This window comes from Anas platyrhynchos, chromosome 2 (assembly GCF_047663525.1).
Source record: "Anas platyrhynchos isolate ZD024472 breed Pekin duck chromosome 2, IASCAAS_PekinDuck_T2T, whole genome shotgun sequence".
In the NCBI taxonomy this organism is placed as follows: domain Eukaryota; kingdom Metazoa; phylum Chordata; class Aves; order Anseriformes; family Anatidae; genus Anas; species Anas platyrhynchos.
This window is the reverse complement of record NC_092588.1, coordinates 154,099,976-154,116,701: the sequence shown is the minus strand read 5'-3', so window position 1 is coordinate 154,116,701 and position 16,726 is coordinate 154,099,976. Positions and strand designations below refer to the sequence as shown.

Below are 16,726 nucleotides of genomic sequence, written 5' to 3'. Positions count from 1 at the left end.
CTCCAGGGTTTACAATGCCTTTCTTGCCACAGGGTAACTCACACATAACCCAGCAGGAGCAAAATTAATTAAAAAAAATAAATTTGTCCTCCTTCACCAGCCTTTTAATATCACTCTCAAAGCCCCCAGCGCACCTCTTCCTGTCCCACTAACCCTGCTGCTCGTAGGGCCTTGCACTGGCAGAGGGTGGAATAAAAATCATCACTTTTAATGTCCCTCCATCCCCCCAAAATGCATCTGCTGGTAGAGCCACACTGCGACATGAACCCCCAAAAACATCCCACCTCTTGCTGGTGGGGCCTTCTGAGAGCCAAGCCTTGCTTTATAGGGCCAATGGCCCTTGGGGGACAGCTCTTTCTTGAAGGGTTCCAACTTATTTGGTGGCCAACCCATGCCCATGGGGCCTAAATCCCTTTTGGGGGCCCAAATCCCCTTGGGGGATCAACCTTTGTTAATAGGGCCTAAACACCTTTTGTAGACCAAATCCCTTTGGGTTCAAAATCCCTTTCTGGGGACAAAAGCCTTGTTGCTGGGCCCATGTCTTTTTGGAGGGCCCAAACACCTTAAAGAGGCCAAACTTTGCTTGGGAGTCCCAACCCCTCTGTGGGTTCCAAATCTCTTTTGCTGCTCAGCCTGCTTATGATACCCAAGCTCTTTGTGGGGTTCAAACCCCTTTCAGAGGTCAATTCTTGATCATGGGTCCCAAAACACCTTAGGCCCAAACCTGCTAGCCCAGATCTTGGTATCTAAGCCTGCTTCTCAGGTCCCAAATCTCTTGTGGGGCCCACACTCCTCATGGGGCCCCAACTCCTTGTGGGAGTCAAACATCCGGGCTTGGTTAGCTCCCAACCTTTGGGTCCCAAAACCCTTGAAGGACCCAAACCCTTTGTGGGGTCCTTATTCACTCTGGTGTCCAAGCTGTGACCATGGATCCCAAAATCCATGTAGGAACCCCAACCCCTTGTTGGGCTCAAACCCATTGCCTGTAGGTCTCAAACCCCTGAAGGGACCCAAATGATATGTGAGGCCCAAATCCATTTGGGGGTTCAAGTTGTGGGTCCTGTGGGGTTGTTGCTTGTGAGTCCCCAAATGCCATGTGGGATCTGAATCCTCTGAGGCATCCAAACCCATTTTGGGGTCTCAGCATGGCTGTAGGTCCCCAGCCCCTTGTGGGATCTAAACACTGAGGCATCCAAACACATTTTTGGGTCTCAGAGTGGTTGTGGGTCCTCAACTCCTTGTGGGATCTGAACACCCTGAGGCATCCAAACCCATTTTGGGGTCCTTGAGTGATTGTGGGTCCCCAAATGCCATGTGAATTCTGAATTCTCTGAGGCATCCAAACTCATTTTAGGGTCCTGGAGTGGTTGTGGGTCCCCAAGCTCTTGTGAGACCTGAATTCTCTGAGGCATTCAAACCTATTTTAGGGTCCCTGAGTGGTTGTGGGTCACAAACCCCTTGTGGAGTCTGAGTATCTTGAAGCATCCAAAGCCATTTGGGGGTCCCAGTTTGCCTGTGGGTCCCTGATCCCTTGTGGGATCTGAACATCCTGAGGAGTCCAAACCCATTTTGGGGTCACAGGGTGGTTGTGGGTCCCCAAATGCCGTGTGAATTCTGAATTTTCTGAGGCGTCCAATCCCAATTTAGGGTCACAGAGTGGTTATGGGTCCCCAACCTCATGTGGGACCTGAACACACAAGAGGCATCCAAGCTCATTTTAGGGTCCCAGAGTGGTTATGGCACCCCAACCCCTTGTGGGGTCTGAATCCTCTGAGGCACCCATTTTGGGGTCCTGGAGTGGTTGTGAGTCCTCAAACCCTTGTGGGATCTGAATCCTCCAAGGCATCCAAACCTATTTTGTAGTCCCAGCATGCCTGTGGGTCTCAAACCCCTTGTGGGATCTGAATCTTCTGAGGCATCCAAACACATTCTGGGGTCCCTGAGTGGTTGTGGGTCCCAAACCCCTTATGGGGTCCGAGTATTTTGAAGCATCCAAAGCCATTTGGGGGTCCCAGTATGCCTGTGGGTCCCTGATCCCTTGTGGGATCTGAACACCCTGAGGAGTCCAAACCAATTTTGGGGTCACAGGGTGGTTGTGGGTCCCCAAATGCCGTGTGAATTCTGAATTCTCTGAGGCGTCCAATCCTAATTTAGGGTCACCGAGTGGTTATGGGTCCCCAACCCCTTGTGGGTCCTGAATGCACAGAGGCATCCAAGCTCATTTTAGGGTCCCAGAGTGGTTATGGCACCCCAACCCCTTGTGGGGTCTGAATCCTCTGAGGCACCCATTTTGGGGTCCTGGAGTGGTTGTGAGTCCTCAAACCCTTGTGGGATCTGAATCCTCCAAGGCATCCAAACCTATTTTGTAGTCCCAGCATGCCTGTGGGTCTCAAACCCCTTGTGGGATCTGAATCCTCTGAGGCATCCAAACCCAGTTTAGGGTCTGAGTGGTTGTGGGTCCCTGACTCTTTGTGAGATCTGCATCCTCTGAAGCACCCAAATCCATTTTAGGGTCTCAGAGAGGTTGTGGGTCCCCAAACCCTTGTGGGATCTGAATCCTCTGCAGCACCCAAACCCATTTTGTGGTCCCGGAGTGGTTGTGCATCCCCAACCCCTTGCAGGCTCAGAACACCCCGCGTCCCCCAAACCCATTTGAGCCCCACCACAGCCTTAACCCCCCGCACCACCCCACTTTATTTCCCCCATCGCCTCCCCACCCCCTCAGGGGCAGCGCCCCCGGCGGTGCGGGCGGGATGGCGGCGGCGGAGCCACCCCGAGCCGAGCTTCAGCGCCCCGCCCGGGGACCGGAGGAAAGAAGGAGGAGGAGGAGGAGGAGGAGGGGGGGGGGGGAGAAAGAGAAGAGAAGCAGGAAACCGGGCGGGCCCGGGGCCGAGCCGGCCCCGCTCCTGTCACCGCCTGCGTCAGAGCCCGGAGTTTTCCACTGACGAAAAAGGGCAGCGCGGCGCGGCGCAGCCCCGGCAGCGGCAGAGCGGGAGGCGCCGCGCCAGGCACCGCCACTGCAGCCGGAGCTGCCGCCGCCGCCACCCGCCGCCTCCTCAGGTAAAAGGGTTTGGCTGGGTTGTGTGGGGTGTTTGGGTTGGCATTGAGGGGTTTTGGGGTGAATCCGTCACGGGGGGTTTGGGGGAGCGGGGTTTGGTTGGGTGCCCCCCCCCCCTTCGTTCCCAGCCGGGCTGGGGGGGGACACATCGGGGACACAACCGGGACACATCGCGGAGCTCCCCGGACCTCTTGGTTAGGATGAGGAATGAGGAGAGTCTTGGGGAGGCCCTGCTGAGCCCCCCTTAAAAAGAAAAAAATTTAAAAATCATTTTTTTAATTTTTTTTTTTTTTTTTGGGGGGGGAGCGCGCCCCCCCCGCCAGCTCGCGGCGATGGTGAAATAAAACCGGGGGTGGCGGTGGTGGAGGGGGAGAGCCCGGCAGGCTCCCTCTTTCCCCAAACTCCCCGGCTCGGGGATGTTTTCCCGTCGCTACAGCAACACCTACCGGCGCCCCGACAGACCGACGGGCAGACCGACGGACGGGGCGCCCCCCCCCGGGGGGCTCCTTCACCGCCGACCCCCGGTGGGGAGCTCTCACACCGCACCTTGGGGAGGAAATAAGGAACAAGAGCAGCGAAAAAAAAACCCTCTCGAGTTCCCAAACCTCGCTTTAATTCCTCTTTTCTGGCTCCCCCCAGCGCCTGTCACCCCTCCGCCGTGTTTTCCCCGTGGGATGGGGCTGGCGTGCAGGGAGAAGCGGTGTCCCACAGCTAATTATTTTTTTTTTTTTTCATTTTTTAAAAATATATTTTTATTATTTTCTTCCCCTTGCTTTGGTGCCGGAGCGTTTCTCCCTTTAATAATTCAAGGCAGGGACCCGCGGGCGTACACACGGCCGGCAAGGTAACGCACGGCGTGTACCGAGGGCAGGACGAGGATGGAAACCCGCCGTGAATTATTCATCAGCTGTAATCAAATAGAGGATTTTCCTAGACAAAGCACGCTTCGCTCCTTTCATATTTATTGCGGTGCAATCTGCGCCGAGTACATCTTGAAGCCCGCTTGGTCCGGGCCGTGCCAGATAACCTTTTAATGCCTTCGCTAATGTTTCTTATTTACCCTAAGAGAAAGAAGGGCTTGGTGGCAAACCCCGCGGAGCTTTTTCTCCGCGAGCTTCCCAAAATATTGGCAGGAGCGAGCTCTTTTGCCCTGCTTCCTGGGGAAGGCGTTTCGCCCAGCCCCGCAGGAGAGCGCACTTGTGGCACCGCGAGCGGATCCCTGCCTCCGCGCCTGGGTCGTGCAGCGGCAGGAGAGGTTATTTTTAACCAGGGGAAGGTTATGAAACCTTAGACCCGGCCTTGGAGGGGGGAAAATCAGCTGGGCTGAGCCGGACAGCCCCCGAAACTGGGAAGAGACCCCGCAGGGAGGCTGCCCCAGCGGCAGCTGGGAAGCCACGGAGGTAAATATGGCAGGAATTAAAATAGTTAAATAAATGCACGGGCAGTGAGTCGGTGCCGATAGCACGGGGGTGACGAAGTTGCCTGGAGGCATTGCCAGGCTGTGAGTCGGTGAGGATTTCGGGGTGAGGATTTCGGGGTGCTCAGCGCAAGGCTCAGCACCGCGCCAGTTTTTGGCGATGCTCATGCCAAGGTCACCCGTACAAACCCCTGGAAAAAGGGGGGGCAAAAGACTCCCCCAGGGTTTACTGCGTGAGTCGTACCTGGCTGAAGTGGGTCTTAAACCAATATTTATCCTGGCTCTAGGCGTGGAGCTCGTGGGGCTGGGCTGTGACCTCGACCCCATGCACTGGGATGAGCCCACCTGGCTGCCTGGGGATGCTGGTGCTCCTAGAGCCAGGAGGTTGGCTCTGAAAATACATGCTTTTAGTGCATTGCACTGGTTGTTTGCTTTTTTTTTTGTTAACACAAGTTGCTTTGTGGAGGAAGAGTCTGCCTTCAGCTTGTGCGCAGATTTGGGATCCTTCCACCCTTTGGGATATTCCCTGGTTTGAAAAGAAGAAATTGCAAATATTGCCATGATACCCTGGGAGCTGGTTTGAGGAGCAGCAGAGCAAGCAAGGGTGCTCTGGGAGAGGTTTCCTTCGCCTGCCTTGCGTGGCAGTGTGCACTGCCCTGTAAAAAGTGCAGATAGGGCCCCAAAATCGGGCGCCGAACCTCCTTATCCGCGGTATCTCTTTGTGCAGCCTCTGAGAACCAGCCCGAGTGGCCGCTGATAGTGGTTTTGGTTGCCTTCCTGCTCGCTGGGCTCAACAAATGCCAAGCCTTCTTAAATCTAAATTACTCGAAATATTTACTGTTGATACGTTGTCCCAGAGGAGGATAGTTAAAACGTTAATTCTTCGCATTCCTGCGCATTAGGGCTTTACCCTGCAACTCGCTGGCCGCCAGAAATGGGACTTAGCAGATTCGCTTCCCTTCCCCTGCCCCCATTAGACACCCCCCCTCCCAAAAAAAAAAAAAAATAAAATGTAATGTTTGAAAAAAAAAAAAGGAGGGAGAGAGGGAGAGAGAAAGAAAGGAATGCACATCTGGGCTAAATATTTGTTAGAAAGTATTCCCAGGATAGTGGGAGTTCTGGTGCCAGAGAGGAATTCCTGCGGGTTTGATCCATTGCATTATGTACTTGTTCCAAAAGCTGTTTTCAGTAAAATAGATGAGTAAGAAGTCTTAGCCAAGAACAGAATGTCTTTTTTGGCAACTAAAAGGAAGATAGGATTATTTTATTTCAGGTTATGTAAAAAAAAAAAAAAAAGAGAGAGAGAGAGAGAAGGTGGTAAAATCCTCCTGCGCTCCGTGCTGCTCGCAGAGATTTGCACCGCCGAGCAGAGATATTTTCCTTGTTTTTCACGCTGCTGTGCACATTTTTGTGACTTCTGTGCTAGGCACAAGTGCGGGCTGAAGTCTCAGGCTGGCGGCATCACCACGGTTCAAATCTCCCGGCTGCGGCTGGCGGTTTCGGCGGCACCGCTCCCACGGCGCGAATTCCACCGCCGAGCGCTGGGGCGAGGAGGGGAGGGCACCAGCTGTGACCTGCCAGCTGAACCCCCGCCCAGAGGGTGTTTTTTGGGGGGTAGATGCGTGAAGATATATTTTGTAAAATCCCCTTCAAAAAATAAATGATGGCACCATCCAAAATACAGCTTGGTGAGCTCTGGCTGGGAAATCCGGCTCTGCAGGTGACCCGAGCATCAGGGCTGCCTCGCCCTGCAGCATCACCCTTCTGCTCCCTTCTGTGGGAATCCTACAAATTGGGCAACCCTCTTATAAAAAGATGTTGTTTGGTGTTGTTTTTTTTTTTTGGCCCTGGGTAAAAGTCCTGATGCTCTTCAGACTGGCAGCAATGTTCCCTTCCCGGCACATCCCCAGAGGCAGGTTTTGGGGTGGAGAGGAGGGTGCTTGTATTTGGGGAGGGCTGGCCCTGGAGGAGAGGATGGACAGACAGACAGACGGATGGATGGACGGATGTCAAATGGGAGATGGCATCAAGCAGAAGTGGCTCCTGGATGGGGTGAGCTGCACCAGAGCAGTGTCGCTGCCCAGGGACTCATCTCCAGCACCGTGACCTCGGCTGCTCCACCGCACCCCGGTGTCCCCGCAGGAGGGGACGAAGTGGAAATGACACCCGCCCGCCTTGCCCGTTCGACTCCCATCCTGCTGGAGATCCCATCCTTGGACGAGCCGGGTGCTCCCTCCGTTGGCTGGAAGGTGGAGGTGGAGGAAGAGTCCTCAGAGCAGCGAGGGGGTGTCTGAGCTGCTGCTTCCCAGAGTTTATTTTTGCAGTTTTTGGTCACTCCGTGTGGATGAGGAGACAGCGGTGCCACGCAAACCTCAGCTTCGGGCTTCCCTTCAGACCCACTCCACGGATTTGGAGATTTCCTTCGCTCCTGGTCGTTTCTTAAAAGCAACAGGCGATGGAACAGGAGGAGGAAAAAAATGAAAAAAAAACAAGGAGACGTGAGCTTTTTGGGCATTGTGGCTGCCCACAAGCTCTGCTTTGCCAGAAGAGGGCTTAGTACAGGTGCCAGGTAGGACACGCTGCATCTGGAGGGCCGCCAGGGCCACCTTCCCCCCATCTGCTTTGGATCAAGGCCCAAAAACCCAACCCCTGGCACCAGCACCTGCAGCCCCAGGGCCACCGTTTGCCACCAGAAGGGGACGGCTGGGGGACTCAGGGGAGCAGCAGCCCCGTGGGCGCACGTTGTGGTGAATGATTAACTTCTTCCAACCCAGGAAAGGCTCCATCCATCCATCTTTAACCTTTTAGGGGACTGCCGGCTCCTGGGAAGCTGTTGGTAATCGTGATTAATGAGCTCTGGGGCTTTGGAGGCACGGCGTACGCGCCCGTCAGCCTAGGTGTTATTGTGCAGCGCCGCTGAGATACCGAAAATCCCGTCACCAGGAGGTTCTGAAGGCTGTGCGGTTTCTGTGCTCTATGCTCAGAGCTGTCAGGAGAGCGTTGGTTTTGTGTTTTTGTGTTGGGTTTTCTTTTTTTTTTTTTTTCTTGAGACGGGCTTAAATTAACTTCAGACATGCAAAAGAGGGTGAGAAAGTGACACGGTTACGGTTACGAGGAGCAAAATCGGGGGGAGAGTTTCACAGCAGGGTACGGGGATGTGGCTGGCAGCATCGTACCTGCCCTTTCCCCACCCTGGTCCGGGGACATCGGGGCTCTGTGTCTGAGTCCTCCTGCTGTTATCCGAATTTCAGGATTGCTCTTGGTTGCGTGCGTTGCTGCTGGTTTTATTGCAGGGCTGGCAGGGAGCATCCCCCCTGGCTCCTCCTTGCTGGAGGCAGTTTTGGGGGAGCCCTTCCCACCAGCTCCCCGGTGTCAGTGGGCTTTGATATCGCTCAGGCAAAGCGTGCAGCTTTTGTGCAATTTCCCACAAACTTCATAAAACCAAAGGTTAAAACATGCAACAAAGTTGTGGGCTTTTTTTTCGCCATTTTTCCTTTTATTTTTTCCTTCTCGAGATGAGCAGTGGAAAAGCATGTGGGATATTTCAGAATCTCGGCGAGCACAGAGCTCCTTTGTTTTTAATTAGCTGCGTTGTTTTTAATTGCTACTATGCTTGATGCATAACCCAGCCTAAACAAGAATAGCTTATTGAATGGGGGACTGGCTATGAAAGGCACCGTGAGGAGAAGGGCTGTTCTTCACAGTTGATATATTTGTATTTCAGTGCTTCATTTAATAAGTCTGTTTCCCCAGGGGGCTGTAGCAAGTAAATCATGCCAACAGATTGTTCTCTGCAAACTGGCTTATTTTTGTAATTAGCACGACGTTAAAGCTGTAACTGCACAGAAAGCGATCTGGTAAGGAGTTAACATAAAAGAATTAGTAAGCAAAACGTAATACTTATTGTTTGATAACATTTGTGTTGATTGAATTGGTTTCTGGACAGTCGCTTGTCTGTGATAGTTGTTTTTTTCTGCGGCGCCTTAAAACAGGAGAGGAAGGCAGCGGATGTGCCATGGGGTGGCAGCAAGGTGTGGGTTTTGGGGGCACCTTTTGGGAATCGCACATGCACGGCCGGATTGAGATGGTGCCAAAGCCTTGCTTGCAGTTGGAGTTATTTCCCTTGCTTTATTATGTTTTTATCTCTTGCTTTCCAGTTATATGAAAGATACGGCGTCACCATGAGCGGGGTGTTGAAAAGGAAGTACGAAGAGCTGGGGGACGACAGCACCTACTGCTCCTCCTCCTCCTGCTCACCCCTGTCCTCCTCAGCATCCTCGGGCTGGGACTCGGATGAGGAGAACTCCCGTGGAGAGAGCAAGCCCAGCTCTGCCTTAACGCCCAGCTTCACCCGTGAGTATCCCTGCCACCCACTTCCAGCTCTGCAGCCACTCTGGAAGCAGCCACAGTGCCTTTTCCCTCTCGTCGTGCTCATTTATCTCGTTTTCATACTCACCCAGGGGACTCTTCCTCAGCCCTTCCTCCCAGCTTTTGTCACCCGTTTGTTATTTTCTTGCCCAAGTCCAAATTTCTGGGAATTGGAGCCCGGAGGACGTGGATGTGCAGAGGCACACGTGTGCCTCCAGGCCGGTGCTGTAGCAGCATCCACCATCCCTCAGCCCGCTCTCAAGCTATTCAGCAGGCAAATATGGGACAGACAGCACAGCCCATAATGCTGGGTTTTCAAAATGGTTAACCAGTAGCCTAATTACCATTTCAGAGCCCGTTTCCTACATAAGGTGGGGACTTTGCCAAAGCACGCGACACGTTTGACATTGCCTCCGCTGTCAGGACAGATAAATGCTATTTTGTTTTCCCAGCATTATCGGTTTTGAGAGCTTTTAGGAAAACATGCAGAAGACAAGGTCATAAAATCCCTTATCTGCTGCGCAAAGGGGAAAACAAGACAATAGGGGACCATCTTCGTGGAGGAGAAATGGTCCAACCTAGTAAATTATGCTGAACGCCCAGTGTATGTAGCAGTTAAGGTCCACTTAGCAGACATACACAAACATGCAGTGGTCTGAAAAGGCTTTAGAAGTCTTGTAATAATAAAGAGGCTCATTCTTGCTTGTCTTCCCAGGTTTGGTGACAAAACAATGAACTTTTTGTATTCTCTGCCTCAATAGGAAAGGGTCAGGAATGGAAAAACAATTTGAGGTGGGGGGGGGAAGGAGAGAGAAGCAAATGCCAAAGTGCAGCAGCTCAGTCGATAGATGATCGCGGTGGTTAACTTGCCTTTTGATAAAGAGCTGATGTTTTAGGAGATTGAATCAAGGTTATTATGAAAAAGCAATGCACAATGCAAAGATAGCATCAAAGCAACGGCAGAGCCTGGTTTGAAACCCTCAGCTCGTGAGCAGAAGCTGCTGACACAGCTGGGTGAACGCTTTTTTTTTTTTTTTCTTCTCATCCGAAACCGAAAAGCTGCGTTTTGGCAAGCGAGACCTGTGAAACGTGGGTGCAGCTAACTGTCCAGTCTTGCACTTTCCCAGCTCCGCCATCCGAGGAGCTCAGCTCAGTTCTGGCTCTGCCTTGGTCCCGTGCCAGGGAATCACCCAGCCCTTCCTGGCTGCTTTTCCTCAATTCCCACCCGTGCACTAGCAGCTAACAGCCAAAAAAAAAAAAAAAAAAAAAAGCCAAACGCTGCATTTGTGCCTCGCTGATTCTCCTTCCTGACATCATGCAAGCAGCATGCAACACCTACTGCTGCGTTTTGCATTTGCTTTGTGCAGCTCGTGGAAACTCGCTGCCTCTGAGATTGCCCTGACCAATTAGTCCTCCCCCACTCGCTGTGTTTGCAGATGCAGAACCAGGTATCTCAGGAGGAGCTCTGCTCTAAATGGCGTGCAACGTGCTTCAGCAGCTTAAGATAAACCAGAGTCATGTATTGCCATGTTTACCCCGGGATCACCTGCGTAAAGATTAACATCTTTGCAGCTGCTCTCAGATGAGTCTCTGGAGAACAAACTATGGCTTCGTAGTTCCTCCCAGTGGATGGTGAAAGGAAGTACCAAAAGAACAGACGTTTTGGCTTTTTTTGGGGGCTCTGCCATGAAAGCCAGAGCCACACCACGCTGCAGCATCACTGCCCTGGCATCCCGGGAGTGGACCTCAAGGTCCTGGCTGCGGGGCAGCAGGCAGGGTGCTGCGGCTTGGAGCAGGGCAGGCGTGCGGGGTGGTTCAGTTGCTTGTTCGTTCTGCTCTGCTGCACGTGAAGAATAAGCAAATGTGTGTTTCCTGGGGGGAAGTCATGCGGGAAGGAGAAGCAGCAGCCGTTTCTTAGGGTGAATCTGAGCAGCGACTCCGATGCACCAGGACTTGGCAGAGTTTCCTCACCATCCACATTCCCCCTCTCGATCCTGAAACACAAAATGCTGTGACCTTACCCTATCGTGTCCCCATTGCAAGAGCAATTGTGAGCCTGTTTGCAATATTTTACCTCCATCTGCAGGATGGCAGCGCTGACCGTATGTTCTTTTCCTCCCCCATTTTTAGCCACGTCCATCCTGAAGAAATCCAAGCGGCTAAAGAAGAACAACGTGGAGTTTGACCAGGTCACTGTGTTCTACTTCCCGCGCTGCCAGGGCTTCACGAGCGTGCCGAGCCGTGGGGGCTGCACGCTGGGGATGGTGAGCAAGCACAGCTCCTCCCGGCAGTTCACGCTAGCAGAGTTCTCGAAGGAGCAGGAAAACGTCCGTCGGGAGAAACTGAAAGAGAAATTGAAAGAGGAGAAGTTGGAAGCCTTGAAATGGAAGGTGAGTGGCCGGGTCGGTGGAAGTCCCTTAGGTGGCCACTGTCAGGACAGATCTTCCCTTCCTCATTTCTCCTGACGGTCTCTGCCTTGGTGTCCCCAACAGTTCCCTAACGTTTTGCCCATTTTGTGCCCTCAGCTAACCATGAACGGCACAAAGGAGTCGGAGGAGGCCAACCAGCTCACTGTCGAGGACATCTCCGACGATGACATCGACGTCAGCAACGTGGACCTGGAGGACGGCTTCTTCCTCCAGCCCTACCCCGCCAAAAAGAGGCGGGCGCTGCTCAAAGCCGTGGGGGTGAAGAAGATCGACAAGGAGGAGAAGCGGGAGCTGCACAGCATCCGCCTGTCCCGGGAGGACTGCGGCTGCGACTGCCAGGAGGTCTGCGACCCCGAGACCTGCAGCTGCAGCTTGGCGGGCATTAAATGCCAGGTACTGCCCTCGCCGGCTCGCATTGTCCCCGTCGCATGCGTCTGTCCCTGGGGCAAAGCTAGGAGAAGGTCTTGGAGATGCTCTCCAGGCTGCTAGGCAAGCGCTGCTCAAAAGCATCCACCTCCCAAACCACACGTCCCGTGGGGATGTGCCAACGCACCCGCACGGAGCGCGGCAGAGAGAGATGGACCATGTGGGCTGCTCTTGGCAAACAAAAGCTTTTCACTCCTCCAGCAAGGCTGCGATTTCCCCTCCTCCCCCTGCTGGTATTTTTGTTCCCCTCCTTGCTTCGTGTCACAGCTCCCGGTGCACTCGGGCAAACGTGGGAGCATCAGTGTCAGCCCTGCAGACCCACCTGCAGATCACAGCAGCGGGGTAATCCCATTATATGCAATTTAACACCTTGTTTTTTTTATGAATATTTTATATTTTTATGGATGCCCACCCCGTTTTGGTTTTGGGGGCACATTCCCTATTCCGGGTGCCTTTCCTGTGCCCTGGTTGCACACTGGGGTGCTGCAGGGTGGGTGTGCACAGGCGTGCACAAGCGTGGAGTGCTCCGTGTGCGTGTCACAGCCCCCCTCTAGTGGCTGCTGACAGCTGGGACATGAAGGTGTCGCAGTTTGTCCTTCATCCCCTCCCTGAGATGAAGGATACGGATATTAAATACTGAGATGCAGTATATTAAAATTCAAGTTTACCTTTTAACTCTCATTTTGGGGTGTTACATTTTGATTTTTTTTTAAGCCTTTTAAGGTTTTTCAGTTCTACCAGAATCCATCTTTTTATGACAACCTTCCAAAGAGCAGGTGGAAATTTTTTAATTGCTGTATTTTTTAGTGTGCTTTTAGACCCCTCAGCCATTCCTTCGTGCTGCTGGGGTGGGTTCCGAGGGTGGCTCAAGGGAAGCTTCGGTTTTGGGTCCGTGTCCTCACCCCCGTGTCTCCTTTCCCCCCTCCCCAGATGGACCACACCTCCTTCCCCTGCGGCTGCACCAAGGACGGCTGCGGCAACACCGAGGGCAGGATCGAGTTCAACCAGTCCCGGGTGCAGACCCACTTCATCCACACCATCATGAAGCTGGAGCTGGAGAAGCAGCAGCAGAGCAGCGAGGGGGTGGCGGAGGCCGAGCCTCCTTTCCGGGAGCGGCTGCCCCAGCTGGGCTGCGCGGCGGGGAAGGGGCCCCTGGAGGAGCGCGCGGCGCCGCTGGCCCCCGCCTTCCAGTTCAGCCCCCAGTTCAGCCCCGAGCTGGAAGCCCTGGGGGAGAACAGCTGCAGCAGCGACATGACGGACTCCTCCCTCTCCTCCCACCCCAGCGAGGACCTGGAGGAGCCCTACGAGAGCCTCCCCTCCGACAAATCCCAGTCGGACGTCGACGACGACGGCTTGGCGCGCATCCTCCACTTCAACGACTCGGATGCCGAGGAGGAGGGCAGCCGCTGCCAGGACAACCTGAGCTGTTTCCACCCCGCCGACTTCTTCATCGAGGACCATGGCGGTGAGGCCAAGCCCGGCCCCGTGGCCTCGTCCCACCTCTCCGAGTGCCTGGACGAGAACGCCAACCAGGACGGTGGCGGGATGCTGGAGGAGGCCGCCCACGCGCGCTGTGACGGGTTGTCCTGCTGCGCCCCGGCCCCAGCCGAGCCCTGCTCCAAGAGCTACGCCGACCTCAGCCTTTCCTCTGACTCCTTGGATTTCTTCCAGTCCTTCTCGGACTATAACTTGGGACCCCTTTACAACCCCTTGAAGGAGTACGAGAACCTCGATAACTACTCAGCGTTACAGTTTCAGTTTCCTAATTTCCCCAGCTTCCCGCAAGGCGGAGATCAGGGCTCCAGTTTGTTGGAGTCTCTCTTCGGTTTGTCCGAATCCGTCCCTGAAACCCCGGCCCCTTTCACAGACAATCAGCATTTGGAGGATGTCATCAAGTCGCCGCTGATGGAGACGGTGAAGGTATGAGATGCCCGGGTACCCAGGGACGGGAAGGACCGGCAGCATTGGGGTGCTGAAACCAAAGCCGAAGAGCGGTGGGACGGGCAAACTTTCAGTGACAGGATGATGTGCTATGTGAAAAGGAAAAACAAAAAATAATGAGACTTTCTGAGCAGACAAACTATTTTTGGTCTTTATAGAACGTGGACGTTTTGACATACTGCAGCTACAATCAGTTCTCTTGCTGTTTGTGCAAAAATTTCTAAACTTTCGTGATGGGGTGGGAGGGAGGGAGGGAGGAACAAAGACTTTCAAGTATGAATTTCCTTGTGTTTTGTATGCAAAGACCTGTTGAGAAATGCTCCTTGTGAACGTTGCCAGTCGTACACACAGCCCCTTCTAGAAACGTTTCAGTGTTGTGGGAACTTTTTTTAGACAACTTCTGAAGCTGTATTTATTGTGAAACTTTGTGATTTGCATAAGAGCTAGCCCAACACGCTCTTGCGTTCAAATCCAAAAAGGTTTACAGAAGAGATCCGTACACTATATACATAATCATTCTTCATCTATTTATTGCAAATTCCAGAATTTAAATAGCCACCGAAGCTTGAACTAGCATGAAACCTTATTTAAATTGGTAATACCTCAGATGTATTATGTGTACAATCATATTTTTTGCATAATATATCTGTATTTATTTATTTTCTACCTGTAGTACATGAGTAGCACTGTGGTTTATCAGTGACCTGGAAGGGCAATAAGGTCTCGAAGTGGCACACATCCTGAAGATGGCCCTGTTGTTGGAGTCTGGAAGGTGCTGGCTGTTTGGTCTTCACGTAACATTTTTACAAGAGCCAAATGCAAGCGGGTGGGAGGGGAGGGATGGGGGAAAGGTTCCTGTAGGGTCCTTGGGTAGCTAGCCAGCCTTTCACAGACACGATAGCAGGAATGTGTCCGATATCCATGATATGGGGACCCTCAACTGCCCAAGAAACACAAGCTAGCTCAATCTAATCAACAAAAACCACCCAACCCTTTTCATAAATTATTTTCTAACTTATTTAACTTCCTAAGGATTTGGCCATGAGATCTTTTGGTGCCTGAATATGCAGAGGACCCGTCAGCAGGGGGGCTGGATCCTGGGACTCAGGCGAGCAAAGCAAAGGGCAGCAGCACCCTGCTCATACTTCTCAGCGAGTGCTCCTTAGGGCTCCCAAATGTTGAGGGTATTGCAGCCCCCCAAGCTGATGGGCCAGACTCTTCATTTTTATAGGTCAATTGGGTAAATCGAGTCAGGGGGAGGGATGTGAAGGTTGGTGGGTTATTTATTGTTTGAGTACAGTTGGAGAAGGAAGGAAAAAAAGAGCAATCAGTGTGTTTAGGAGGGAAATTAGAGGCCTCCTTGGCTTTTTGTTGTGGAAATCAGCCCAAGAACATGACACTATTTGGCCATGCCATGTAACTGGACCCAAAATCCGCACGCCAGTGATACACTAAGTGCCTACGCCAGCAGCGCGAGCAGCCGGGTATCGCAATGGGAACCCACAGCTTTACATTGAGCCCCCCCCTTCCAAAGGGTGCAGAGCCACCCAGGTGGGGAGGGGACACCCCAAAAAGGGGCTTTGGGGTCCTTTCCCCCGGCTGAACCGCTGATATCCCTGCTGAGTGCTGGTTGGTACCTGTCCTTGGATGGACGAGCCCTGCCTGCTCCAGCAGGCACCACCAGCGCCCTGCCAGCAATTTGGGCAGCTTCTGGCGTACGAATATCGCGAAGGCTGGGTTTTATTATTATTATTATTAATTATTATTATTATTTAATTGTTCATCTTCTCTGGTATTGAGCCGGTCAACCTCGAAGCGTTGCTGACCCACCGCGTCCTCCCGCGAGGCATCGCCCCGGGGATATCCCCGCGGGCAGGAGGGCGACTGTAGGAATACTACTGGCAGATGGAGGATTTCCTGGAGATATATATATATAAATATATTATTTTTGTTGTTGTCGTCGTCGTCGTCGTTTCTTTCGACTGAAAATCCCCTTCAGTTATCTTCTAGGTGGTAGTTGCTATCCTTCAGACTGCATCAAACTCGCTGACCGTTGAGAGTCTGGTACCGTTCTGTATTTATTGGCACTAATATATTTTGTAACATTCCTCGGTTTCTCCGCATATATATATATTTATATAAAATATATACTTATATTTTATATATATATATACACAGTTGTTTGTTTGTTTTTTTAAATGAATGACGGGGGTTGACTCCTGCCTTTGTGGATTTTTTTTTCTATAATTTATTCATTTTATTTGTGTTAGTGCCAAAAAAAAAAAGAAAAGATTTTTTCTCTTTTTTTTTTTTCCAAGGCACTGAATTGTAAATAATATAATTTTTTTTTCTTCTTTGTATCTGTGTAAAAAGTTGCCTGTTAAACATTTTAAAAACTGGGTATTTATTGACACAATCTGTAATTATCTAATGTATTGATTGAAACGCTTCGGTTTCAACATAGCTTTATTTTAGCTTTCTTTGTGTATATATTGTGATTATGTTGCTTAAAGGTACAAGTTAAAAAAAAATGCTTTATTTTTACCTTATCCATTTGCATTTGTTTAAAAAAAAAAAAAAAAGAAAAAAAGCATATTTGTCTACAGCTGCTGTCTCTCATTTCATCGAAGCAATATGAAGAAATTTCCATTACACTTTCAATAAAAGAACTTTGTTTGAATACGGCAGTGGCTTTGCCCTTCTTGCTCCTTTAGCATGGCTGTGTGTTAATTTTTATTCCATACAGTGGCTCAAAAACTTGGATGGTGGGGGTGAGTGCTGTATTGCATGTCACAGCTGTTCCATTTTCGTTTTTGTTTTTTTTTTTTTACTTTTTTTGGACTGTTTTTGAATGGAGGTCTCCTTGCCTTGGGGTTCCAACCCCAAAGAGTGAGATGGTGGCAGCCTTGGAAGGGGGGCGTCCAGGTGGCCTCCAGGGGTGCCCCAAAGTCCCTCTGTTTTCTCCCAGGGATGGGTCTCCTCTCAGAGGGGAACCCAGTGCCAGGCCATCCCCGAGTTCTTGGCCTGGAGGAGGTCCAGGCTGGTGGGAATGGTTTCTCCAGCAGCATCAGGCACATCACCTGGGGA

General features: G+C 51.9%; 1 protein-coding gene across 2 annotated transcripts; it reads left to right on the top strand.

Moving 5' to 3' along the window:
• Nucleotides 1-2,889: 2,889 nt before the first annotated feature.
• On the top strand, nt 2,890-16,244 carry CSRNP1 (cysteine and serine rich nuclear protein 1). 2 transcript variants are annotated; one of them, XM_027450374.3, is made up of 5 exons: nt 2,890-3,060; nt 8,633-8,828; nt 10,974-11,233; nt 11,369-11,665; nt 12,629-16,244. In XM_027450374.3, exons 2-5 carry the CDS (start codon nt 8,657-8,659, stop codon nt 13,622-13,624), a joined length of 1,725 nt encoding a protein of 574 aa, XP_027306175.1. In that variant the 5' UTR covers nt 2,890-3,060; nt 8,633-8,656; the 3' UTR covers nt 13,625-16,244. The 2 variants fall into 2 exon arrangements, with proteins under 2 accessions (XP_027306175.1, XP_027306176.1); XM_027450375.3 differs by lacking the exon at nt 2,890-3,060 and adding an exon at nt 4,440-4,458 and having other exon boundaries at nt 12,629-13,774.
• Nucleotides 16,245-16,726: the final 482 nt, after the last annotated feature.

Excerpts from the sequence above, each read along its gene's own strand:
- CSRNP1 (XM_027450374.3), top strand. The coding sequence starts at position 8,657 with ATGAGCGGGGTGTTGAAAAGGAAGTACGAAGAGCTGGGGGACGACAGC. Across the intron at positions 8,829-10,973 it reads CTTAACGCCCAGCTTCACCC|CCACGTCCATCCTGAAGAAA; the intron begins GTGAGTATCCCT and ends CCCCATTTTTAG. Across the intron at positions 11,234-11,368 it reads TGGAAGCCTTGAAATGGAAG|CTAACCATGAACGGCACAAA; the intron begins GTGAGTGGCCGG and ends TTGTGCCCTCAG.